The sequence below is a fragment of the Corvus hawaiiensis genome, chromosome 2 (genome assembly GCF_020740725.1).
Source record: "Corvus hawaiiensis isolate bCorHaw1 chromosome 2, bCorHaw1.pri.cur, whole genome shotgun sequence".
Lineage (NCBI taxonomy): Eukaryota > Metazoa > Chordata > Aves > Passeriformes > Corvidae > Corvus > Corvus hawaiiensis.
In genome coordinates, this window is record NC_063214.1 from 57,462,248 (window position 1) to 57,490,057 (window position 27,810).

General features: G+C 44.5%; 1 protein-coding gene and 1 long non-coding RNA gene across 4 annotated transcripts in view; one reads left to right on the top strand and one right to left on the bottom strand.

The window, feature by feature from the left end:
• Positions 1 to 7,140: 7,140 nt before the first annotated feature.
• LOC125321845 lies at positions 7,141 to 22,715 on the bottom strand. The gene is made up of 3 exons (XR_007201704.1): positions 22,633 to 22,715; positions 22,022 to 22,129; positions 7,141 to 11,025 (listed from the first exon to the last, which is right to left on the bottom strand). It is a non-coding gene; the product is annotated as an uncharacterized LOC125321845 (long non-coding RNA).
• Positions 20,271 to 27,810, top strand: part of DHRS12 (dehydrogenase/reductase 12) — an 81,201-nt gene continuing 73,661 nt past the window's right edge. Inside the window, exons 1-2 of one of the 3 annotated variants that reach the window (XM_048295215.1) lie at positions 20,271 to 20,577; positions 24,093 to 24,173. In XM_048295215.1, coding sequence (XP_048151172.1) covers positions 24,116 to 24,173 — 58 coding nt within the window. In that variant the 5' untranslated portion in view covers positions 20,271 to 20,577; positions 24,093 to 24,115. The remainder of the gene's footprint in view (positions 20,578 to 24,092; positions 24,174 to 27,810) is intronic. The other 2 variants (XM_048295216.1, XM_048295218.1) reach the window with 2 other exon arrangements.

A 27,810-nucleotide genomic window follows, 5' to 3' on the forward strand; every position in this document is an offset into this window, starting at 1 on the left:
AGGGAGTCCAAGGGAGAAAACCAGCCCTATCCTAAGCGCCTGTGAGTGAAATCATCCTGCAACCCCTAAGCAGCATGTCCCTGCTTGGGGACATGGTAAAATGGGCAGAGTAATGAAAAATATTTCTGCTGCCGTCACAAAGTCTTTAACATGGAAAGCAAAAGGAATGTCTGTGCAGCTTCAGAATTGCTCTGGACCTGAAATAAAAGCAGAGTCACTTGGCCTTTTTTTTTTTCCACACTGGTCATTAAATCCAGCTAGCTCAGGAAACCATCTTCATTCCTGCTGGAAAAACATGTGAAAAAATCATCAAGGCACTTTGAAATTACTACAAATGCCTACAAGAGTCTAAAAATACATAGCACTGACAATGTGGGCAGCAGCAGTTATTGTCTCTGTGCTGGAGGCTGCAAACTGATAATTTCACATGCCAGCATTAAACTGAGGAGTCCGACATCTCTACCCCCAATACAAATCATTTTAGCAATGAAGCTTTACCTGTATTTGTCACTGTTATTTGCTGCTCAGTGGGAAACTGGCACATCATGAGGAGGGTTGTGCTGGCCACAGCTGCCACCCACTTGGGTTTTCCGGGCTGTGTCCTCTCTTTCCAGCCAGCCCCTCTGCCTGCTTTATTTTGGCGTATTTTCTCTATGCCTCAAAGTGTCTAGCTGTAGGTTATACCATAATCTGCTGCTTGCCTCTGCATAGGCTGCCGTGAACCAGGAAATCCCAAGTGGAGGAGGAAGGCTTGGGGCTGAGCAGGGCTGGGTTGCTCCAGCACAGGATTCAATGTGAGGGCTGAGATCTTGAAATGGCAATTAAGATCACAAGGAGGACAACCCAGAAGGAGGATAGTAAATTCCTTGTGTGCTCTCTAGGGCCAGTTAGGTGTGGGGACCTGAGACAGAGTGCCACAAGCTGCTCCTTGCCAGCCCCAAATAAGCCCAGCTAAGGATTTACATGAACTCCATGGTCTTCTCCACAGCTGGGGCTGCAGATCTTTACTCACTCAGGATCAAGAAAGCCATGTTCTGGAAAGCAGGGCTCTCTGGAGGACTCCCCAGGAAAGCCATGGACCATGACTCCGGAGAGTCCTGGAGTCAGCTGTCACCCTTGGACTGGAAAAAGAAAACTTCAGGTGTTGAAAAACTGGTTCAGTCTTGTGAAAAAACTGTATTTTGAATCAGTTGTAGTAAGTGTTCTGTTTAAATGGAAGATAAGGATATACCATAACTAATGGTCCAAACAGTAGACTAAGGAGATGGAACATGATCACCTTTGATTTAACATAGGCTCACAACTGATAAATATCTGCAAGAGAGTGGGTCAAAAGTAAAAAGCATCACATTTTAATCTGTCACAGAGATACATATGCCAGGAGCCATAAGAGAGTGGCGTGGATTAGGATGACCAGTTGTCGCCACACTTTTTGAAAGCTACTGTTTCTGAGTGTTCTTAGTGCTGTTGGCAGGCTGGTGCCACGGATGGAGTGGAGATCTGCCACAAAATAATCTTTCATCCTTAACCTCTCAGCCCCTCTTTGTGTTCTGTTCCTTAAAATGGCAACAGTTTCCTTTGCACAGCTCTTGGGAGAGCAGCGGGGTACGTGCACCAATGTCTGTGAGACCTTGGAATGGAAAATACCATGTGCCGTATCAGAATACAGTGCCTGGGGACAGGGGCTAGTGGTGAAAATGGCAGTTTTAGATTAATGGTTGGACTCAATGATCTTAGAGATCTCTTCTAACCTGTGATTCTGTGTAAGTGTACCATATAAGTACCATGAAAGTGGAAAGCACCCTTCTGCTCTGCTGCTGCTGCTGCTTTCCAGCAGGCTGGAGCAGGGCTGATGGTTCCCTGTGGGGGGATCCTTGCAGATTCTGTTGTTTATGCCTTCATTAGAAGGAAGATCAGTTAACATAAATTGGTGGATGCTTCAAGCGATATCTACCCCGTTAATCAGTTCTACCTCTATCAGCCCTCAGGGTCGCATCTGCTCTCAGGGAAGTGCTGCTCCTGAGTGAACAGGGCAAAAGCTCAGGTCACAGATCATTTCTTCATCTCTCAATTGCACAGTGCTAAAGACTTTCCAGCAGGCTGCTGCTTGGCTGGCTTTTTAAATTAAACATTGCTGTTAATTGCATAGATGTAAATCTGAGTGCCACAGAGAAGAAATACATTGTGTATCTTGGTATGATGTAAAGACAATGTAGGTCACTTCATACACACATTTGGTGCCTATATGACAGGTATGAAGCAACTGGGGGATGTATAGCTTTTTCTTCAGTGGATTTGGTGCATTTGGGCTGCAGCTTGAAAGTGCAAAGGGGTGTGCAGGGAGAGCTGGTTTTCTGTTGTTAAGTCAGCAGAGAGACTGTGTGCTCACAAAAGGGGCACTTGCTGTGCTCCCAGGGAGACTTTACCTTGGTTCACACTTCTTTATTCCCTCCTGCAGTACAACAGTCAAGCCGCAAATTTTGAGGAACAGGAAAGAAAATCCATACACGAACTGAAAATTTACTGTCAGGTAGAGCAGCCAAATAACAGCTTTTCAACCCAATTTCCATTTAGGTGTTCTCGGGCTAGCTTAGCAGAGCTCTGGAAAGGTAACATGCACATGAAGAGTAATAACAGTAATTCTTCTTGAAAAGCTCCCACGCCAGAACACTCAGAAAGCTGTGCTGCGGGATAACAAAATCATGATGCTGTAACTCACGTTAAAAATGTAGAGGGTGAACAGTCATGTTGCTATCTGCACCAAAAAAATACCATTCTTAACTAATTTTTTCATGTGTTCTTGAGAAGTCTGGTGAGGCACAGGATGCTGATAAAGGTGGTGATGGCAAGGAAGGTTTGTTGTCACAGACCCTTGCTGAGGTTACCTGTTTCCACAGCCTTAAAGCTGAGATTTGGTAAATCCGTAGCTGCACAGCTCCTGCCCTTAGTCATTAACACAGCACTTCTAATAGCAGGGGCAGTGCAGGGAGGTGACAGTGTTTTGCCTGCACTGCACACACTGACTGGTTTCTGGGCACTTTTCCTCTCTATGTGTCTGTGTGTACACACACACACAGAGCAGTGCACACCCAACAATCACAAAGAAGAAGGGCACAATTTGCACCCCAGGGAAACTGGTTGCTTGCTTGATGGTTCTGTGTCATGTATTGCAAACCTGAAGAACCAAGGTACAACCTGTGCTTATCTTTACATCTCCAGGGCTGCCACGGTGGTTTTGAAGATCCTGGGTGCAAACCTCTGTTGTCTTTTATTTTGACAAAAGCCCATGTCATGAAGGGGAGGTGTGCTTGTGCTCAAATTCACCACTTCCTCTGAGTGCTCCCCTTGCTTGCTTCTCATACCTGCTGTGAACCAGCAATAGCAGAATCCCAGTTTTATTTGTGAATATGGATTTATATGGGACTTCGGATCCTCTGAGGGACTGCACAGACTGAGTGAATCACTGGATCAGGACAAAAACCTTCCCAAACATCCCCAGATGTCATCTGGAACTCCCTCTCTTTCTGCAGATCATGCTCTTAGTTCAATCAATAAAGTATTTTAAAAAATAGAAAAGAGGGGAGAAATAGAGAGAGGAAAGGGAGAAATAGAGAAATTTGCAGCATTATAGAATTGTTTTAAAAATACAGTTTCTTCGTGGCTCTTCTCTTCTTTAACGCACATTAGATGTTAATTTCTGTAGGATTCAAGTGTGGTTATATTTTCCCATCTGGTATTTTCAGTCACAGTATTTTAATTTTTCCTTTAATTTCCGTGGAAACTCTCTGCATTGGCTTTTCAACAATTCAGTCAGATTTACTGCAAAAACAGCAGCAGAATTTCTATATATGGCTGGATGCTCTGCACACCTCCAATTTCCCATGATGCACAGAACTGCCTTACAGGTTTTTTGCATTCCTCCTATGCAATGGGTGACACATAGAGTCAATAATTACAGCTAAATATACACATATGTATACTGAATAAATTTAATTTTCTTCTGTCACTCTTACTATTCTGGTTTGTGACACATCTAGACGTGTCAGTTGACTTAAATGACTTTTTGCCATTTTGCATGTTCTGTCTCTCCCACGAGTTAGCTCCACAGCTGTGTCAGGAATGCTTTCTGATGACACTGCTGCATTTCAAAATTGTGCAGGTGAGCTCAGGAGCTATTTCTTTCTCTCATTCAAATATTTAAGCTGATTTGTCACTACTGACTCAATCTCTTTATTACTTTGTGTGGAAGTTGTCACCCCTCTGTAAGACACTTTGGGCTTTGGGATGTTCTGTGGTTTTAGAAGAACAAAGCTGCAGCCCATAATTTCCACTTTTGTTGTGGCCTGGAGCAGAAAATGTCCTGCTGTGAATTGCTTAAGCAGAAGCTTTGAAAGAAAAAACAACATTAAGTTAATGTAAATAAAATCCTAGAAGTAAAGTGATGGTGGTGCAACACCAGTGCTGGGATAAATAAGAAAAACAGCTTAGAGAGTTTACACAGAGCACTACAGGTACAGCTGCTTTTGAGGCACAGGTGGGCTTGGCAGCTTCTTTAGATCCTTCCACTCTAGGGGAGTTCTTCTGTCAATCATCTTCACTTCTTCAGACATGTACAATTCTTTTCTGGTCCCTCCAGCCAACCTGCCCCAGATCAGCAGACTTGCTGTTCCAAGAGAGGTGTGTATTTTTTCACTCTGAATGTCACATCTTAACAGCCTCCCTGTGCATGTCGCAGAAGTGATAAATGTAACTGTGCCTTTTTTTTTTTATATGGGAGTTATTTTATTTGTTTCTCTCATTACTGTACCACTCCAGAGAGTTAGCAGCGATCTCCTTCATGACTGAAATTCATCCTCAGTCCAGAGCTGCTGGACACAGAGCAGGTGCCCTCTAACTTCCCACTTCAAAAACCCAGCCCTGGAAAGCCTCTTGCATGTGGTCTCTCCCCAGCAATGCCACTCTGAAGCTACCAGGTGGATGGAATGTTTTTGAGGGAGCTACCAGCAGTCTAAAACCATATGGGTATATGCTTTTCTCTGAACTTCTGGCTCCTCTGTGCTGCACTGTGTAGTGCCTTAAACTTCACACCAGTTGTATTGTCACCAACAGCACCAGAGAAACACCGCTCTGCTCTGCTGTGACAGCAGTGACTAGCAGTTCTCCTAAGAGCCTTTCATGTGCTTCAAGCTCTTTGCCAGAGAGAGCATACCTAATTTTAGTTTAAATGGATGTTAATTTGACATGTGGATTTGAATAACTGAGATAAATTCTTGGCTTTTTGACATTAAAATTTATTAAGTGACAAGTGCTTTTTGAGTACTGTTATTTTCTGAAAGGTTCTTTTTCTCTGTAGCACCTAATAATAAAGCTCTAACACGTAAGAGTCCCAAATTCGTAGGAAGTTGCACTGAATGGTCTAATAGGTCATTTTCATCTCTCCCTTACATGGCAATTATAGAGTAATAATAACCAAGGTTGCAAAATATTCCTACCCTAGCTGAATCAGCTGGCTTTTCTTTATGGACTGGTTATTCATTGAACAATAAATATTCATGGATTTGACAGCAAAGACAGTGCATAATTTAACTTGAGCAAAATTAAACAGGACAGGCAGCCTTATCCTTCAGTAGATCACAAAGGACTGAACTTGAGTGACAGCCTTGACTGACAGACGAAGAATGCTTGACAGTCGCAGAAGTATCAGATTCTTTAACAGCAATTGTAAAGGCTTCTTACATTGTTTTGAGTCTATTCAGTGCTAAAATCCTGTATAGAAGGAGAATGAGCTACTAATGCTACCATTCCAGAGAAAAATTCAATACCTGGTACTTTTCACTGTTGTTTTTGTCCCCCATGTTCTTCTTGGATGTACAGACGGTCAAATGGAGATTTTGTCTCAAGAACAGCCTTTACAGTTCAACCTCTGAAAACATAAAACATCTGAGTTTGGTTTCTCAAGAGGAAATAAAAGCTGCAGTTGCTGTGCCAAAGCTTGGCAGAAAGCTCTGGTTCTGTACTCACATTACATAAAATCACAGTGGTGGGGCAGTGGAAAAGGTTGCCCAGAGGGGTGGTAGCTGCCTCAATCCCAGAAATATTCAAGGTCGGTTTGGGCAGGGCTCTGACCAACCTGATCTACATGGAGATGTCCCTGGTCATTGCAGAGGGGTTGGACTAGGTGAAATTTCAAGGTTCCTTCCAGCCCAAACTATTCTATGATTCTATGAAATATTGCTAAATGTTGACCACGTGTTGCGTTACAGCTGTTGAAGATTTTCTGTCAGAGGCTCCTGTATCTGCACTGGCAATATGAGCTCAGCAGATGAACAATAATCCCAGTCCCTGTGTGCACCCTCTCCTGCTCTCACACACATTATTGTGGTTTGACACTGGCATGACACCAGGCATGATACCACGAGAGTCACTTGCTCAGCCTCCCCTGCTCGGCAGAGGAGAGAGGGAACAAAAAATTAACGAAGGCTTCATTAGTTGAGATAAGGACAGGGAGAAAAGACTTGAAGGGCAAAACAGGCTTAACTTAAAGCTACAGAGTGCATTTATTGCTAACAGAATCAGAGGAGGATAATGAGAAGTAAAATAAGCCCTTAGAACACCTTCCACCCCCCAGCCTCTCCCTCCTTCCCACCAAGAGCGCAGGGACACAGGGCATGGGGGTTTGGTCAGTCCATCACCGAGATTTCCTTCCCCTGCTCCGGGAGAGGAGTCTTTCCCTGTGAGGCTGTGGGGTCCCTCCCACGGGAGACAGTTCTCCATGAACTTCCCTGGCGTGGGTCCACTCTCAGGAGCAGCAGCCGCACCGCCCCTGCTGCAGCGTGAGCCCCTCCCACGGGCACACAGCCCTCCCAAAACTGCTGCAGAGTGGGTCTCTCTTCCACGGGGTGCAGCCCTCCACGGACAGGCTGCTCCAGCCTGCGAGCAGGGGCCCTCCCCCTCCGCTGGGTCTCCCACTGGATCACAGCCTCCTCCAGGCATCCACCCGCTCCAGCACGGGCACCTCCGGGTGGATCTCTGCATCCCCCGTGGATCCCCATGGGCTGCAGGGGCACAGCTGCTGCACCATGCTCTGCACCACGGCCTGCAGAGGCACCTCGGCTCCGGCCCCTGGAGCACCTCCTCCCCCTCCTTCTTCACCGACCTTGGTGTTGGCCGTGTTGTTTTCCCTCACATGTTCTCACCTCCTCCTCTTCTCTGATGAGAAGCAAAACTGTGTGTACTTTGTTTTGATTTTCTTCTTAAATCTGTCATCACAGAGGTACTACCAACCTCTCTCACTGCCCCAGTTTTGGCCAGCAGTACGTCCATCTTTCAGAGCCATCAGAGACTGGCTCTGCTGGACATCGTGGAAGCTTCAGGAGGTTCTCACAGGAGACACCTCTGTGGCTCCCCCGCTACCAAAAACCAGGCCGTGCCAAACCAATACACACACAAATATACACAAACTGATAAATTTATTTCTCTCTTTGAGGGACTTACTGCCAGCTTTCCCTCCGGCTTTCATCTTTTCCCCCATACTGCTGATTTCTGTCATCCTTCCAACTTCTTCCCTGCCCTCTGTTCATGTCAGCAAGGCTGATGCCAAAACTTCTCTCAGACAGACACCGGATGAGGGAGGCTCACCCAAGAGGGTAAATGTTCCCGTCATGCTCCCGAGAGCAGTGGGAAATTAAATGTTCCACCAAACCTGGTGGAACAGCACAAGTCGTCTCATTAAGACTCAAGTGTTAACTCTGACCCTTGAATATTGGCGATCTGACTGCGACCATTGATCAGTGTCTTATTTAGCTGATATATACTGTACTGAGCCAGGTGAGCTGTTCTGAGCTCCAGAAGATGATTGCAGCTGTGAAGTTCCCACCTTCTTGTGGCTTTACCCACCCACACGTCCTGTTAACAGGCCAGGAAACCAGAGGTGTACCCCATTCCTTAGGCTGCAGAACCTCAAAAGAATGAATAATGTCCTGAAAGCATGAGTGCAATGGCTTTAAAGAAAATCACACCAAAACCCCTCGTCTGATTTATACCAAGGATGACAGATGTTATTTTAGAGCAATGGTTGAAATTCAGCACTACTTAAATAAAGTATCCACTTCAGTGTGCATGGCTTTCCACGTATTTCTGAGCCTAGCAGAAAAATTCATGCTTTTTCCCTGTGGAGATACCCTCTCTCAGGACCAAAGGCCTCCACCTGGATGGACATTTTATAATCCTTAAGGCTGTTTTATATTCCTGGAGGGCCTCTTTATCTTCTCCAGGAGAGCTGTTTTATCTGTCCACAGAGTTTCTTTTTCTTCCCATAGAATGCTGTCCTCCTCCAGAAGGGAGATCTTTCTCCCAGAGGAGCTGATCTTCTTTCCAGAAATCCTTGTCCTGGGATTTCTCTAAGTCATTTCCCACCATGCTTCCCGGTGCTGCTGGTTTGGAGAGGGGTGAGGAGCTGTGCCAGGACCAGCCTTTTGCGCTGCAGTGCTCCCCGCATCCCAGATCAGCAGGTTCCCAACTGAGGGACAGACACCTCTGCCCTTTTCCCTCTGGTGCTTGAGGTACTCTCATCTCCCTGACCCTTGGCAGTCTCCTGCCCCTTCACAGACCCCAAAATATTTACAGCCTCCAAAATCACATGGAACTTGAACAATGAAGAGAAAACAAAAATCTAATTTTCCATTCACTATTCTACCTCAATTCTACAGCTAGGATTCAAGGGGCTTACTTATTTATCCTGTTTCATAAGATTTATTATGACTTTTTGCACAGTGCCTCCAGCTCCACAGAGGGAGTAGGTTGTGTTATAAATAAAAATCTACCCTTTGCAGCAATTTCAGCCTGGTTTCTTTGCAAAAAAAGACTTGCTCATGGAACCATGGCAGAGGAGCAGCAACCCAAGGCTGGGAGAGTAATTTCTTCTTCCTTCCTGCCCTTTCAGGGTTCAGCTGGAAAATTTCTTAGGAAAACAAATTTGACTCTGACATGGAGGAAGAGACCCAGGTGCCTAAACAGAAGCATCCAGTGCCATTTTTAACACTGAACCCCTCTGCAGGTGGTCTGTTAAAAGATAACACATAGAGACCTATGTCCTTTGGGAGCTGCAGGTGAAAGCTGAGGGAGATATCCCTACACATACTGGGCATGGGACACCCGGGTGTATGAGTGAGTCCCACCTCGGAGTCTGCCCCTAATTCATGTGGCTGAAGTTTCCTTTGGATCAGAGAAAATCAGGAAATAATTTTGCTTTTATGAGGCTTCCATCTCCTGAACATGCATGAAATGATACAAATAAGACTTTGAGAGCCTTTTCTCATGTGGTACAGTAAAAATATTGCCATTTGTTCTTTTACTGTGCTCCTGAGGCAGGCTTATAAAGATGTAATTAGAGTACATTTTTCAATTAAAATGTCATTATTATCTCACAGAAAATGAGTAAATGATATCATTTTGTTCCACAAGTCTGCCAACACTCTTTTGGTTGCTATCAAAATAATTTTTTGCAGACAAATTTAAGAGTGCAGAACTAATGGCTAACAAGTCTGATGCTAGCTTAGGTCTATTCTCTGGCTAGAGAGAGGCCTTATGTGAACTGATGTAAAATGAATTTGAAGAAAATTATGTCTTTACTTGTTAAGACTCTTGTTACTCTTCTCTGCTACCATCTCTTACCATCAAAAGAAATAAAGCCCCAAAGAATTGTGTCATGCTGCTGGAAAAAGTAGCATTTTGAAAAGTCTAGAACAGAGACACGTGACACTTAGAGAAGTGCAGTCCTAAAGGCAGCTGGGTCTCTGGTACCCACTGGTGACTGTGATCCATTGTTCACCGACAGTGACAGAATTTCACCAAGTTTGGAACCATTGGTTTAAAGTCTAGGGATGGTGGGTGGAGCTGGAAGGAGTCACTAGGCTCCTGGCAGGCTACGAGCCAAAATGAGTACTTTGCTCCATATTCATGCTGGTTGCTTGTGAAGCATCACTAGCTCCCCTACTTAGGAAAACTGTCTGGAAGACACAAACATACAGTGAAATGTTAGACACATTCTCAGATTGTGTCGTTATGGTTGTATGACTAAATCTGGCAGCCAAGGGAAGTGCTGCTGTATATTGTGTTACTTGAACTAAAACAAACGATGGAGCTAAAGCTGAGCACGGATACAGCCAAGACCAGATGGTTTTCAAAAGAAAACCTGTGATCCTAAATCTACCTGAAAGCATGCTCTAGGAGAGTAGCCTGACTTTTAAATGGGTTGGTTCCACTAAAGTCATTGGGAAGAAGTGGTGGATGAGTGGATTAGAAAAATCAGGTCTGTCTTTAAGGTAGGTATTTTAACCTGGGTTTATGTTTCTAGTTTTTGAAATTTTGGTCATTTGAACACCTTCTCTGTGGAAATGTACAATATTTTAATTACTAATTATGTACATTTTAAATGCATTTAGTGCAGTTCAGCCTCTGATCCTGCAGGATCCTGCACTTTACTGACAGAAGTTGTCTCTATTTTTCTACTGAAATTGTCTTAAAATTTAGACAAGAGTGTTCAGTTTCTATTTGGCTGTAGAATGTTTCGCTGAGTCACAGTGACCTCTTTGTGAGACCTTGAGCCAAATTCACTTCACTAACCCAGATTCTTTGATGATAAAATCAACATCCAGTGAGTAACTGTGGACAGGCAGGAAGAATGAGATGTTTCAAGAGGACTGTAGGAGAAACCAAGATTAAAAACCATCATGACTGCTAGGAGATAACCCCTGGAAATCTGTTCCAGCTTTTTCTGTTTCAAGGTTTTTTCAAATGTCCCAGTACTTCAGTGAAAAGCAGCTTCTAGTAAAATACTTCCTTGTCTGAACTTCCAAACCCACTTTTTTTACATGGGAATAGACACAATTCTGTTCATTAAGAAAGTCTTTCTCTCTGGGACAGCCTCTCAGTCTTCTTCCCAGGTGAGATATTTTCTTCTTTGTAAATGGTAGTAGAAAAGTTTTTCCTTCTTCTCTCAGTTTGCTTCATCCCTTCCTCCAGGAGCTGTTTGATGGAAAGAATACTCTTTAGTCAAATACTTTCTGAATTTTTAGCAAAACATTGTTTTTCTAGACAAGTGGTTCTGGTGATGCAAGCACAGAAAACAGGACACTAAACACTGTGTGCAGTGGTGACATAGTGAATGAAACCTTTGGGTATAAATTTTTGACATTTGAGCACCTGTCATGAATATGTGAAGTTGCAGCAGCAGGATATAATATTTCTTTCTCTTCTGATTTTCTTCCATCCTCCTCACAAAGTAAATTCTGTTACCAAAGAAGACAAATACCCAACGTATTTCAGCTTTCAACTCCTCATCCTTTGCCATTTCAACACAAATTTCCTGGTAATATACGGAGATGAATTTCTCTCCAAAGTGCTTTCAACATCACTGCTACCAGTAACATCCTTCCTGGGAAGGACTAGATGGATAAAACTTTGCTCTCTGGCACAGTAAAAAACTCCATGCTTTTCTTTTCAAGGATGAGGAGTGGGAAACTCTCAACACCTTTTCTTGTGAGGGAAGCGTAACTGGAACTTGGATATTTGGATGGATTCTGTGTATGGAGCATGTCTAGGACCCTTTTCACCTCTTGAATCCCACCACAGACCCCACTGGCTGTGTACAGAGCAGCTCTCCACTGTCCTTAATGTCAGCTGGGACATCCCAACAGCAACATTTCAGTGTTTGAAATTTGGATCTGATTCCCAGAGAGGAGCCCAGTAGCAGTGGACACGAGTGCATGTCATACCTAGATTATTAGATGCCACCCATTAGACGGCAACAGTTAAATTTGTCTTCATTTGCTGCTGTGTCAGAGAGAGCTCTGTGCAGGGAGGAGCTCTTTGGTGACACTGCCACTTCCAGCACGTACCAATGAGCAAGGACCTCAAAGTGGGTGGGTGGCTGCTCTGTCTCAGTGGTCCTTCATCCATCACTAAAACGGCAGCTGTTGCTTTCTGACCAACGTATGGAGCTGTCTGGAAAAACTTCCTCACCTGTCCCAAGGCTTTGATTTCTACCCATGTGGAGGTAAATTGTTCAAGGGAGCATCTGTGTTTCTGGAAAAGTTACTGTGCACAGGAGGGACCTTCTGTTGTTGCTCCAAGTGCTCAGGTATCTTTGGATTTGGGAAGTAGGTATTTTTAGAGAGAAAATGAGATGGCAGGAGTTACAGAATCCCAAAATATCTTCACTGACTTTAGGCAAAACTCTGTATATGCCATATATGCCATATGTTCTGTGGAAGGAACTTCAGGCAGCTTCCAGTGGTGAATCAAGCCAACTTTTGGTTACAAATCCATTTTTTAAGACTCAGGTTTAGCAAAAAGACCTCTTGAGTTCTCAGGTTCAGTGTCCTTCTTTCACAGTTGCTCCATCACTTCATCGCCTTACAAAAGCAGTAATATGATGCAGAGAGGCCTTTCCATGGCAGCCTTCTGACCCCTGCACACAACCTCTCCACACACACAGCTCCAGAAATAATGAGAAATCATCTAAACAAACCTACCCCAAACACATCAATGCCAGAAAAAAAACCCCAACAACCAAACAACAAAAACAAACCAAAAGACAAGCCCCAAAGTAAGATCTTCAGTTGGTTAATTTAATGAATTTAAAGTTAAAGCAACTGTAGATGATCTGAAGTTTCAGACCACTTTGTTTCAGATCAAATAAAGAGCTTTTGCATCTGGTGGCCCTCTCAGCCTAGTAAAAGACATTTTCTATAGGTAATGAGAAGCTTTTTCCTACCCTTGCTTCTCTGATGGTTTAGAAATCAGATTCTATTTAATAGCAAATTTATACTCACTTGATCTAAATTTTTAAAATTATTATTTTGCATAAGCAATTCTTTATCCTTGGTATATTTACATAGATTAAGTCTATGCCCTTAGCCTTTGTTTTAGTAGCCTAAGTTAGCTGAACACTGTAGATTGAGCTGAAAAATCAGATTCACCATACCACTCTTTTAAAAATTATCTGTCTTTCATTTTCTTTTTCTTTCTTTCTTTCTTTCTTCCTTTCTTCCTTCCTTTCTTTCTTTCTTCCTTCCTTCCTTTCTTTCTTTCTTTCTTTCTTTCTTTCTTTCTTTCTTTCTTTCTTTCTTTTTCTTTCTTTCTTTTTCTTTCTTTCTTTCTTTTTCTTTCTTTCTTTCTTTCTTTCTTTCTTTCTTTCTTTCTTTCTTTCTTTCTTTCTTTCTTTTTCTTTCCTTCTTTTTCTCTTTCTTTCTTTCTTTCCTTCTGCTGCTATAATTTTTAACAAAATATGCTAACATTTTTAGCAAATATAAATATTGGCATTTTCCTAATGCTAATTACATTAAAGTCATCAGTGTCAATTAAAATGACTCACCATGTTTTTATTAGTATTATTATTCATGAAATTAATCCACAGTGGTTCCACCAGCCTTGGCACTCAGGCTTCATGTTGCTTGTACAAAACAAGACAGTTATCATGCTGGAGAATTTAGCCAAAACAGAAGTTCAATAGAGGGAAAAAGTGCATCATCACCTCTATTTCACAGTTCAAAACCAAAGATCAGATAAGAAGTGCCTTCACAACTACCAAATTACCAATATGTGCTCATGCAAGGCTGAGCAGCAAAGCCTCAGGTGCATTAAGGAAAAGCTGACTATATATTATAATTCATGTGTATCTGATGTTCTTGAATAGTAGATTTGCCAGGTCAGGTAAAGCATGGGCAAGCTTTCCTGGAAATTAAGTATTAAATCTTAGGCTGTAAGTAACCTGAACTAATCAGTGAACTGAGAGAAGAGATCACTAAAATTACCTGACCAGAGGGGACTGTCTTTGTGGAAGTCTTCCAAAGCAGTGGTTTGACTCTTAACCCCTCACAGGGGAACACAGAATGGCAAGATTTAAAAAATTAAACACCAAAAAACTAACATAATTTTTTTCTGTGAGGTCATACATACCTGCTACACAGAGGCACGATTTGAGCCAAGCAGACTCTGAAGAGAACACAGAGCAGCCCGTGGGACACAGCTGTGAGGAGAGCTCTGTGGCAGGCTCTGCTCTGGCAGCACTAATCCATTGCTCCTCATGCTACCCCTGTGAGTCTTACAGCTCGTTTCAGTCGAAGAGGACTTAGGGAAGTGCTGCCCCAAGGAGATAGTATGAAAACAAAAGCCACCTTGTGAACGGTGTTGCTGTCCGGTGTGCTCAATGCACGGGACACGGCGCTTCCCTGCTTCCCCCAAGGGCTGTGCCGGAGGCACTCGGAGCCCACCCAACCTGCAAGGGAACATGACTTAGTTTCAACATTGTCCCCACTTTTAAGTGGAGTTGGGGAATGCTAAGGTTGTGGACCGGGAGCTGCAGCCCCCCAGTCAGGTCTGGGAACTTGCTTGTGCATCTACACGCCACACGAACACCTCCACACCTCCTGCTTGGACACTTGGCCTCCCGGTTCTGTCCCAGCCTGTGAGCACAGTGCCATCTGGTGAGACGTGTCTGCAGCCCAGACAGCCTCGCCTCTCATTCGCAAATCTCTTTGGATGGGGAAACCTAAAACTGGGCTTAAATGCCAGCACACCTCTGAGACATAATTTCATCAGGAGAAGCAACGATATGCCTGAATTTCACCAAAAATGGCTCATTTGCACGAGTCTGCTTGCTCAGGTATCAGCCAGAGGCTGAATTTACTATAGGCCCAAGGTGAGTTGGCTCCTAATCCTGCCTTCATCCACTGCAACTAGGTCTAAAATTGAATCCTTTGGGACCTGAAGCCCAGGATATGAAGAGTCCTTGAACACACCCAAAGGGACCCCAAAACATTGGATGTGCTATGCCGTTGTATTTGTTTTATTGTATCAGCTGCCTGGAGAACTGCTCCCACAAAGCTCTCCTTTGCAGAGGAAGAGCAAAGGGAATCCCCTTTGGCTCTTGCTCAAGTAGAAACTGGCCTGGAGGGAAATGCTGCTGTTGAATAAGGTGACTTCTTCACAAAATGCTTAGGGCCTGCTCCAGATACCCTCTCTTCCAGCCATGAGATGTTCTGCACATGGCAACACATGGCTGTGAGAAGTCATGGACTTGGCTGCCACTAAAAGATCCTTCTCACAAGCATCCCATGAGCACAAACTCCCACCTTGGACCTCTCAGCTGCAGCCTGAGACCAGGCCTTCTGGGCAGGCAATGATGATCAGGAATCAGTGGGGTAATTTCTAGTTTATGGAGCTTGGAGGGGCTGCATAAAGCAATATTTTGTCTTTCAAAGCCGAGATTTTAATGCATTACCTAGTTATACGCATATATAGAGGGGAGGATTGTTTCTCCCTTGTGTTAGGGGCAGCACACCCCGCCTCCCACCCCCATCACAACCCTACAGAAGAAAGAAACGCAAACTTAACCAACTCTTGTCATTCCTGTCTACACAGATCACAGGGATTACTTTAGGATCCATACTGCAGATAACTAAATGAGGCTGTCAGCAATATGGGCATTTACACGCACTGCAGGTGTCCAGCCCCATATCACAGTGCAGATGGAGCCAGTGGAGGAACAAATAAATAAAGACTTCTAGACCTGTTTGAGGTGCCCTCAATTACCCACCTATCCAGGGCGAGCAGATATGAGACAAGACCTACATCCTTCTGTGTAGGCCAGGTGGGATGCACTTAGGGAACTAGATTGGACCATCCCTCTCTGCAGACCCTAATGGGAGCTCCTGGGTAGACGCCTCTATTTGACTCTCAGCTGATCCATTAGTGAGAGTGAACAAAATCCTGCTTCTCAGTTCAGCTGCACAGCAAGCAGTTTTTGTTTCTCTTCCAGAAATCACATATTCAGATAACGGCAGTGAAGGCTCCTCTCTCCTCACACGTCCATGCTGAACTGAGCTCCATCCTACCTCATTTGTGGTCACTCGACTGTTCCGTGGCATTCCCGTTTTTTCTCGTTATCATTCACCATAATCACTCTACAACACACACACAGTTCTGTTTCCCATGAGTTAAGGCTACAAGTAGGGGTTGTGCTCCTCCCTTTTGGAAGGATTTTTCAGTTCTGTTGAGCAGATACTGTGTTAGATATGGTTTATTATCCTCCAGCTGAGGAGGACAAACACACTGAAAGGTGGCAAAAGGCGTATTTCACGAGTGAGAAAATGAAATTAAAAAAATGAAAATGCACAATGTTACCTTCTGTTGTCAACGGAACAGCATTTTTTATTATGTCTGTATGCAATGGGAATATTAACTCTGATATGCGGAAGTGCAAATTAAACTGCTGATTTAGATTATCATATCTCAGGAATAGTAACCTTACAGGCTCTTTTTTTTGTTTGTTTGTTTTTCATTCCATGTAAAACCTCTGTGAGTTATAAGCCTTTTTTAACTATATCTTATAAGTGAGAGGTTTATGTTCCTGCTGTTATATTAAAGAAGGCATTTTGCTGCTAGGAGAGTTCAGCATTTTATTCAGCTGTGGTAACTTTCCCTTATACTCTAGTATGAAGCACAATTAAGACAGAAATGTTCAGTAGCTTTATTATGCCCTTGTGTGAGGAGCTAATCTTCTTTTCCCCCACTTCATTTTTCAGGGATTCCCAAAGGGTTTTGCAAACTCTACACATTTGTCTATCACACTCTGTAGTAGCATAAACAAAGAATACATGGACCTCAATAGGGGCTTTGGCTTTTATATTTTTAGTAATTCCACTTTCTCTTATTGCACGTTTCAAGAGTACTGGAATTTCCCAGTTAATACTCTGGGCTTGTGGGTAAATTTTGCTCACATTAATTTGGGCAATTCTTTACTTTGGTGGATAAGCAAGGGAACAGAGGACTGGAACTTTTAAAGAAACACATTTATTATTTAAAGGAAAATTTTCTTTACACAAAACAACACACAGGTTCACATCCTGAACTACCAGTGGGAGACACTCTCTGATGAATGCCATTCAATAAAAATGAAATAAAGCGCTTTTTTTTTATTTTGCTTTTTTTTTTCTTTTTAAATTTTCCCTGTAGGAAACCAGCAAACATTCCTAAGGAAGTAATTTCATTACTAACTTTTCAAGCACTGGAGTTTTGGTTTGGCCTGGCTTTCTATGGAAACACACCATGTGCATTCGTTGCCCTGCATTCTGCTGTCTGGTTGTTCCCTCTAAAAACTTGCAAATCTATTTGCCAATTTTGATTGAATTTTATAGAGTAAGTGATGACTCAGTGATAAGTGATACAAGCAAATGAGGTGAGGACAGCTGGCAAATTACCCTGCCTTGGATGGACAATGGCTATGGAGCCAGGGAACGTCTCTTGTTACTTTCCTAGAATTATCCCCCAGCATCTAGGTTCACAGGTATCCCAAGCCACAACTGCTACTTGTGTGTCTTGTAATCTTTCCTCCAAACACAAGGCAAATCTCATCCTATTCTGCTTGTGTGATGCATATTTAAAGTAGAAAAAGAGACCCTCTGAATAACCTGACAGTGAAAGCTGCAACACGAGCAGTTACCCCTTACTGGACTTTATATTAAAGTTACATTCCCTGGAGGTTATCCAGCACACTTTGTCTTTTGCCTCTCTGTTCCTTAGCCCTCAATTACATTGTGACAAATGATTCTGAGTAAGGAAAAGTGTGAAGTAGACAGTCTGATATTTTCTCATTTTCTGCCTTACCTCCTGGGCATTGCCAAGTAAACTGCCATGGAGACCGGCACATAAACATCCCTTCCCCAAGACAGTCTTGTGGGAAGAAGCCAAGGAACTGAAGCACCCACAGCAGCAGGCTTCACCTGGTGCTGTAATTTATAGTGACAGCCTCACAAAACATTTTCTCAGTGATGCACGTGAGAGGAAAGTGCCTGGTCTGATCTTGTGTGTGTCAGCAGGCTGAAGCATTTCACAGCTTCTGCTCGGCACCGAGCTCTGCACCGAGCTCTGCACCGAGCTCTGCAGCTTCCAGATCATCCCAGGGGATGGAGATGGTCACCTCCTGGCTCTCAGAGCCCAGGGGACTTTGGGCTGGGCACACAGTGACTCACTGCATTGATAGCACTTCTAGTCTCAGTATCTTCCTAAGGCTGCCTTAAAATTTTCCTTCAAAAACACTGGAATCAAGCAGTTTAATGGTACTACTAAGTGTCACTGTCAACACTGGCTGCACTTGCCATAGGAGCTCTTGGTCCCTATTATTTTTTTCTATGATCTTCTTGTGATGATTAATTGTTACAATTCCCAGGATTCCCACAGGTGATCATTAAAATGCTGGTAAGTTGGTATTGATGATTGGTTTCCACTGCAAAAGCAGAGTATTTCTCAGCAGATAAGTACACATTTTTGCCTTGAACAGTGAAAGAAATGTCCACTGAATTTCTTTCCCATTGGCTGTTTATATTTCAATACACAAGGATAATTTATACAAGAAAATATAGCATTTGTGATTGCATCCAGCATTTATGAAAACAGTCAGACTCTTCCGATTTGAAAAGAAAAAAATATGTAGGAGATGGAGGACTATTTCCATGTTGATTTTGACTTCTGATTCATCAAGTTAGGAGAAGGCCCTGTGGCAAAAGTGCTCACCCTATATGTAGGGTGAAAATAAACTGAACATGGATACAAGCTGGAAAGGAGAGAGCATCTCTACATGGCCCTTTCCCTCTCCATGTTAACCGTTAAGTACCCAGGAAAATTCATGGTGAGGTGCAACCACTTCCAAAAAGGCACCTGGTGAAAAAAACCCAAATGTGTATTATGTGGGGATGTGAAAGTGCCTCCTGGTCTGAGAGGGGGCTGTGTTTGAGGAGAGCATGCTCTCTTGTGCCTTCAGTGGCAGCATTACAGAGTCCCTTTGTTCAGCTCAGCCCAGGACCTCAGCAGTCACAAGGAGAGCAGCACACAAGCTGGAAGGCCCTGGGTTAGGATGTGTGACCGTGTGGCATCACCTCAGCAGGCATAGGCAACCCACACTTGCCTCAGAACTTCATGGATGGTGAGAAAAAGCACCCCAAAAGTGGGCAGTGATGTTGGACATGACTGAAATCCTTGCTGATATCTCATGCCAGGTGCTGTCCTAGGAATAATCTCTGGAAGAGCAGCTTTCTCTGCCGGAATAAGAAGCTTTATTTCATTGAAGGAAAGAAGAACCAGGAGCACAGAAAGCCAGGCTGTCCAGTTTGGCCACTTGGACAGTGTGTCTCAGTCTCTTCCTACTGTGCCTCTTCCAGCACAGGTGGAGAGAACCTGAGTCTTCCAGAATTGTCTCCCTGCTCCCTTCCCTGTCTATACAGAGTGCATGGCTGCCTTGTCTAAGTGCTCCAATAAACCCCTGCTCAGTGCTAAGGATAAAGGCCACAGCCTCACTTTCTGCTTCACTGCCAAACTTCCTCCACCAAAATTTTCACCCTGCAAGTCTATGGCAGTCAGGCAGTCACACCCCCATGAAGTCAGGGCTTTTTCCAACATATTGGACCTTGCTGCAGGGAAAAGCACGGAGAGTCTAAGAACCAGCCTGTGGCTGTGTTTGTGCATGTGCTGACCCAGCAGCATGCAAAGTTACCCATCAAACACCATCATTTTCCTTACCTTAGCTGACCCAGTGTGGACATTTTCTTAATGCAAAACATGTAGCAGTGGGAGTTGTGTTGGTGATGAACTGTGCAAACCTGGCAGCTGAAGGCAGGATTGTTCCTTCTGAGCTGGAGCAAGCACTTTGGCAGCTCCCTGCTGATGACTAATGCAGCAGGTAACCTTTTCTTTCTTGTGGGGCCTTTCTGAACGGACTCCAAGTACAAATCAATCTTTATTAATGCTGTCAGTCCTCCTGCAGAGGTGCTCTCCCTCAAACCCACTTTTTCTTGTACAGAAACAAGGGCTTTCCAGAAGATTATCCATACCTATAATTACACCTGAGATGCCAGATTGTCACCTGCTGATGGGAAGGTGACCTAGCAAGTAACCACCTAACAAATAGACCTCTGCCAGGGTGTCACAAGACATATAAACGAGCCAGCAGCTAAGGTGATATATGTGGCACTTTGCAAAGAGCTCTATCAGCTGCATTGATGGGAGGGGGGAAATTTCCTGAAGAATGAACCAAGTACTTACCACTCTCTACTGATTTCTCAGTAATTTTTTTTTTCTCTAAAAGAAAAGACTTAGTGAAATAAATTTGTCTTTTTTTTTTTTTTTTCCTCCTGTACAGTCACAGTTGTGTGGGGTCCTTTGCTTCCCCCTGCTGTCACCCTGAAACGGCACAGGGTGGGCTGTGGCTCCAGCTAGCCGTGGGAGTGGGGGAACTAATGAAGATGGGCTCCGCCGGCAAGCGCTCCCGCATCCCACAGCTCCCACGGTGCTGCCGTCGAGAGCTGTGAGAGCGGGAGGCCAGGAGGAGTAAAAGCCACCAAGCTCCCCCCGCTCCGTGCCTCGCCGCCCACGGGCAGCGTCCCAGGGAGCCGAGCAGAGCTCTGGGGTCCCAGCGGAGAGAGCTCTCCCAGCTGGTTTCCACTGAAGGCTGGATTTTGCCATTCCTCTGCCCCATCTCCCACACGTGCAGGTGAAAGGATTTGGCACGCACAGCACTCTCAGGTAAGAGGGGTTCGCTGGGAAGTGGACAATGTGCTGGCATAAAAGCCAGTGTGGGGCTTTGTGATTTGTTAGGAGCCGGATCTGGAAGAGGACTTTGCTCTGAATATTTCAGAAAAATAAAAAGAAACCATTCCCTCTAGCAGTCCTTAGGGAAGAGCCCTTGCTCCAGAGGGGTTTGCTGGCCCATGTACACCTCCCGTGTCCCAGCAGGGACCCCCTGGCAGTCAGCAGCCATCGAGTGGGAACTGGGGTCTTAGGAAGCCCCAGCAATTCTGCCTGCTGTGTTCACCAGCGCAGAGTGGGGCACCTGCAGCTGGGAGAGAGAAGGGCTCTGTTTGAAAAGTCTGAGCACCGTAGCACAAGTGTGGACATGGCTCTCGTTTGGACTGACACATGGTGGGGCCAGCCTGACCTGTCTTTTGGCTTTGCTGTAGGTCAGGCAAGCACCAGTCAGTCAGTGCTCACCTTCTCTTGACTCCTATTAACCTAAACATTTAGGATGAGAATTAATGACCAGAAAAATAGTTTAAAGCTAAAACTAGATGAAATAACCAGGGAAACAGGGTGGAGGGTCTGTGCTATAGAGACTTATCACTGCTGCTTGTGACAAGGAACTGAGTTACAACAGGAGGCAGCAATGTGGGACACAGCTGTGTTCCGGGTGGGCAAACCTGGCTGCCAACCACCAGCAGTGAGGGCACTCACTGAGGAGTATTGGACAGCCTGGAAGAGGCACAGGGGTGCTGTGGCTCTACTGTGGCTCAGTTGCAACCTGCCGCCCTGAAAAGCAGCTGTATGGAGAGGCTCCAGCTTCCTGCAAGGGGCTCAGAGACTTGTCCCTGCTGCTTGCTGGCCCTCCTAACCCAAGGGCAGGTCCCTTTACACTGGGGAAACAAACTCAGGGAAGGACTGACGGGAGGAGGTCCAGAAGTTGGCTTTGGTCTTTACCTTTTTTTCCTGGTTGTGGCTGAGTTTTATGTTTTGCATATGACTTTCCCAACTCGCTATCAAACTGGGAGCAGGCACAGTGGGGCAGGACACCTTCCTGCCTTTGTATGCCACCAGTCTTCATGCTGCACCAATTTCAGCTTCCAGTGAGTTTCAGCGACAATTTCCCTGTTTCAGCTGGGAAACAAAACTGTTCTGCAGCTGCCTGGCTGCTGAATTGCACTTTAGCACCCTCATGCATTGGCACAAAAGAAAATAATTCATCCTTAACACCCACAGCGGTTTCTGCAGAATCACCAAAGGTCTGGGGGAAAGGGGAAACACTTCTTTATCTGGCAAATATAATGACTTCTCTGAGGGATTTGTCAATCCTGAAGAAGTCCAAGCCAACGTCTGAGGAAGAGAGAGAGACCATTACCTGGTAGTTACGCGTGCTGTGTTCTTGTGTGAACACGCTTTGTGCGCAGCCATCATGAAATTGCTTTCTTTATCTCACCTGTTCGAACTGCACACACAGAGCTCTGACTCACGGTCACTTCTGGGCTCCGTCACTAGGTGGTGACACACTTCCAGATACCGAGTCCTCCTTCAGTTTGTCTTCTTTCTTTTAGCGTAAAAGAGCAGTAAATAAAGACAAAAAGTCTGTTTTCCCCTCTGCTTATGCAAATACAGCATTCCCAGCCACAATAAATTCTGCTTAAGATAATTTGACATTCAAGTGATTTTTAATATGGCATTGGATTGATTAATGTTGTTTCTGTAAGAATTACTGCTATAAAAGTAATTTTAGTCATAAACATTTACATAAAAACTAATATTCCTGATCTCTGCATAATTTAGAACATCTTTGCCAGCAGCCATTTCCATATTCAAAATGAATGCCTGTTTTTGCACTTTCTAGGAATAAACTGGCACTGAAAGTTTTAAAGTTAATATATCATTTGGTTGTGAAAACGACCACTTTCCTTTCCTCCTTTCTATTTTCCCTGAGCATGCAACGGTGCTTATTTTTTTCCTTAAAATTCTCATCAATAGCTGTAGCCCAAAAGTACAATATTTGCTCTGCTGAAGAAGGTTTGGTGGCTGGTATGAGACACATGCACTCACCAGAGGTCTGACACTTATATGTAATTTCCATTCCAGTCCATCGTTCAGTACTGATGGAGATGTCCTCTGGGATATGAAGATGAGGGCTGGAAAAGGAGAGTTAATTTCATGAGATGTCTGATGTGTGAGGCACACTAGAAACTTGGATGTGTATGTTGGTGGCTGGCTGCTACCTTCAAGGGTTACTGACCTGGTGGGATGTCTGTGAATGCCTCGGTCCCTGACTCTTTCTTGGTCACTCACCCACAGGCAAAATCACACCTGCCTCTCTTACTGCCAGGAGATAGAATCTGCAATGCCATTGTGCAAGGAGAAAACCCCATCCCTTTCCCCATGGCAGCAGAGGGTCCTGTCTGGGCTTGGAGGCAGCCACCTCTGCTCAGCCATGACTAGCAGGGCTCGGACAGGCTTTGGAGGGAGTTATGGCCATGTACCAGCTGGTTGAACAAGTCTGTCTTTATCTTCAACACATGCCTGGGACCCTTTTGTCCTTAGAGGGCTCTGGGCCAAGCTGGACACATCATTGCACAAAAAAGCCCTAGGGTGGATTCCATGTCAACTCAGAACATGATGAGGCTAAGCTTAAAACATTGCTCTTTAACCATTAGGAAATCTAGAGGCTATTTTGAGGTACATGCAGGAATGCAGCTTCCCTTATCCTGGCCTTTTCCACACACACCTTCTTCTGTCACACAGCTGCTGGTGGTGGCACACTTGTAGTGACCCTGGCCAGAAGCTGAGGCTTGGAGCATGTGTGTGTGTGTGTGTGTGTGTGTGAGAGAGAGGGAGAGCTTTCCACACTCCCATTGATGCTGGATGCTACTTAACTGTCTGGTGCTGTCTGAGGCCCGACCTTGGATGCTTGCTCATCACTCACCCCACCTCATAAAAATTCTTCTTTGCAAGGAGCTACTTTCTAATCCAGCTGCTTTGCTGTCAAAGGCATGTGTTTCTGGGCTCCCTGTGGTTTGCAGTTTTTATTCTATATCCTTCTTCAGAATCCTTCTTGATCTAAAAACTATTTTCATCCTCTCTCCTCCTTTTCTTCTTTAATTCATTTTTACTCACTAGTTAATTCTTGCTGAGGTTTGTGTAGCGAACCCCACCTGTTTCACTTGGTTTTCTCATAACAGTTAAATACACCTTGGTCTGCCCCAACCCCAATATAGATAAAGATAGAACATTTCATAGTTTTTTCAGGAAAATGGCATTAATACTTCTCCCCCAGCCTCCCTGTGACCCCAGAGCTCGAGCATCATCACCAGCAGGCAAGCCTGGAGCTGTTGGAAGGCATACCTTCCTCTGGGTATGCCACGCTGCTAGCTGCTGGCTGCATTTGTGCATGCTTGGAGTTTTTGAGGGTAGTGAAAGGCTGCCAGCATGTGTAAGTACTCTGAGTCAAGATACTTAATAAGGTAAAGACACTTCTCACAGCCATATGAATTTCTCTGTCTCCACAGACACTCCCCAAAGGCTCATCACAATGGCTGCCGGCCTGGAGAAAGCCTGCCACCGGTGCATATCTAAAATTGCCAGCAATGGTAAGGCAGTTCTGGTAGCAATCACCTTATGTATTTAAGCAGCCTTGTTGCTAAGCCAGGTATATAAAGGAGTCACAATGGTGCCAAGTCCCACCTGAATCTTCCACTGAAGTTTCCTTTCCTAGACAATTTACAGTGCCGATGGAGCGTGCAATAGTAACTCTACCCGAACAGCAGCTGCCTGCTGCAGTATTTGATGTATAGCAACCAGCACAAAACTTCAAACAAATACAAACACCACCGTGTACCTAAATATGGGCTGCAAGACATAGCCTAAGCAAAATAATGTGTTTGCCTCCTCTTTGAAGTGTTACCTTACACATAGTGCAGCAGAAGCATCCACAGGGAAAATCACCTGGTAAAGAGCAGCACAGCCAACCTGGGAACAAACTCTCCTAGGAGAAATTCCTGCCAAGAAAAACTGCTGCCAGCCTGTGTGGTGGCACAGGAACACGAGTCTGGGGATGGCATATGGTCAGGAATATCCCCCCTTTCACCCAGTGAGATTTGGGACAGGGTATTCTTCCCTCTGCTTCCCTGCTGCCTGGGACAAGGGCCACTGCAGGCAGGGGTATCCCCCATTAAAAGCCCCTTGCTGTGGGTTGGAAGCACCAGTTCTCTGTACGGAGGTTCTTTTGCATGACAGCCTGGGCTAGCTCAGGTTTTAAAGCAACTGGTTGTTCCCACCCAGGGTGGAGGACACAGAGGGCTGTAATGAGCTGACAGCTGGTTGAACAGGCTGGTTCTTGCTCTCTGAGGAGCAACGCAGCAGAAAGTTGACCTGGGCTGAGGCTGTGCAAGCTCCACAGAGGCACAGGAGAAATCCACTTCAGAGGTGGGGTTTTGTAAGATCAGGGAAGTAGTGTCCTCGGCAGGAGGTTAAAATCCATGGATTCTAAAGCAGCTTACTCCCACTGACTGCATCTCCTTTTCCCTCTGAGTTGAAAGTGCCTTTTGCTTTCACTTCTAGGCAGTTGCAATTGCTAATTCCACTCAAACACAAGAAGTGGCAAACCCCTTGACCACTCATCATAATTGATACTTTACCCACACTAATGCCTGCACTTGCCAGTCTAGGGTGTTGCCTTGGGGTCTTCTATATCCCTGATCTTTGCTTTGCTTGAAAGGTTCTCAAAGTTCAGAATGAACTTTTATTAATGATTAAACCCCTCAAGTCCTTGCTCCCTTATAAGCTAGCAGAGAAAATCAGGCCAAAGAGACAGGAAGCTCAGTCCAGGCCTCCCTGCAGAAACTTGGCAGAGGTAGAGAAGGAGAGGACATTTTCTGTCCCACTTTTTCATGCTCATCATTGCTCCAGGAGAAAGGAGGGCTGGGGAGTGATGGAAAACAAGGGGTGAAGAGCATGTGGCAGCCTCATTACATCCTGACAAGTGCCTGGGAGTGGAACTGGGACCCAGCTGGTCCCTGTGGGATCCCTCACATCCTGCAGAAAGGACATGCAGGGGCTATCTAGACCCATTGGTGAATATCACAATTTAAAAAGTGGTATTTTCTCTGATTTTTGTTCCTAGTCGTTACAAGCAAAACGTCACCATTCCCTGGTATTAAATTACCACTGGAACTTCAATGATGACAGAGAAAAAAATTAATCCTTCTGAAATTTTTTTTGAAAGATTGGGATTAGTTCTGATCTCACCTATGCTCTTCTACAACAGAAGCACCCTCTTGGGTACCTGAAAAGTTACCCATGAGTAAGGCAACTCAGAAATACCATTCCAGAAAAGTATCTTCAAGTTTTCATCATGCTCAAGTTCAAAATCAGCTCAGCTTTAGTTATGGATCAGCTACTGCATTGAAAATTCATTTTCTGTTCATTAAAATGCAAGACCTCATGAAGTGCAGTGATGCTTAATTTCACTTTTTCTCATCATCCCGTATATATTTTTCAAAGAGCTTTTCAGCACAAACCCACACTTGTACCTATGGTCTTCTGGTATTTAAATAACTCCCAAGAGCCAACCCACCTGTGGAGCATGCTTTCATTCTTGGTGTAGCAATTTAAGTTCAGTCTTCAATTAACTGACCAAAATAAAAAAGGCTAATCCCTGGGTCTACTGCAATGAAAACTGAATGGGTCTATATGTAATGCCTAAATATTGTTTTTTAAGTACTTCTGGAAATTATTCACAAGGGGCGAAATCCCGAATCTAGACCATGGCATAACTGTAGTTTAGTATCCAGAGGCATAATATAAAATTCAGAAAAGACCCTCTGCAATATTGCTCAACCTCCAAAGCACCTACACCTAGGACTTAAATTTTAGGTGATGTGATGCTGATATCTGGTTTCCAAACTTCTATTTCACAGTAATTCAACCTTGCCTAAGCAAAGAGTGATGGAACACAGCAAACAGCTGGTGGCCCTGAGCTTGGATTTGGTCGGTTTTCTCACATTTCCCCTGCCTCGTATGGTGGCTTTGCACTGGAACTAGAGACCTCCATGGGAATGGCAGTTCCTTACCCTGAATCCTGCATCTTCTGAGTATCCACTTTGGTCAAGGGATTAAATCACCCCAGGGATGGGATTCCTGCCATTTACTCCCAGAGATTATTCCATCAATATATTTCCTTGCTATGGAATTTAGCCTCATGAACAGACCAGTTTTTGGTTTTGCTCAAGTTCATCTCATGTCTGTACTCTTTGGATGACTCACAGGTCTGTTTTTGAGTGCTCAAACCTTGCTGTTATTTTCTCTCATTTTGTGATGGCTGGCCAAGCTAAACAGATTTAATTCCTTTCCATCATGTTACTTCCTTCAAGTCTTTTCTGCATATTCCACCAGAGACAGTGACATTTTCCTGTGACTCAAAAACACAGGACAGCCAGTATCCACAGCTGCCAAAACCATGGGCAGACTCATCCCTGGTCTGTAAAACACATGATCTTACTGGGGCTGGTTGCTCAGAAAGATCCATCGAGACTTTCTTTGCCACCATGACACCCTCACAGGCTGCATTCTTTCTTTTCTCCAAGTGCCTATCAGTACTGCAGGGGATGCCTGCAGATACCATGAAGGAATAAAACATGGGTGAAAACACCTGCTCCCCATCTGCACTCCAGCCTGTTACACCACCCGGGCTGCAATGCAGCACACTGTGACACTGCTTGCTAAGCTACTGCTCTACCATCTGCATCTGCCTCAGGGCATCAGCAGGCCAGAGGCCCTGCCAACTGAATTTGACCCAAATTTCCTAACACCCAGACTGCTGGGAGTTAGTCCTCTTTAGAGCAGCATTCCCACAGGGTGTCCAAAGGGCATACTGTGAGTTTACACACAGAGTTTTGCTCCTCAGCTTGTTCATGCAGATAAATCCTGGGGTAAGTGCAGAATTTGTTTGGAAGTTGGTAGCATCTCATTTAAAAGAAAAAAAATTCCTTTTTTATCCAGAACCTGACAAGCTACAGAACAAATAGCACTTGGGAGTGATGGTAATGTAACCAACACTTCTTTTATTACTCTATTATCAGAGAGCTTGTCACTCTACTAAGAAGCTTGCACTGTAGCTGTATTAGCACACTACTAAGACAAGTAGGTAGGTTGAGAGTTATATTCATAAATCACTTCTGAAAATTCTGTGAAGACTCTTACCAGAAAAGAAAGACACTTTTCTCTCTC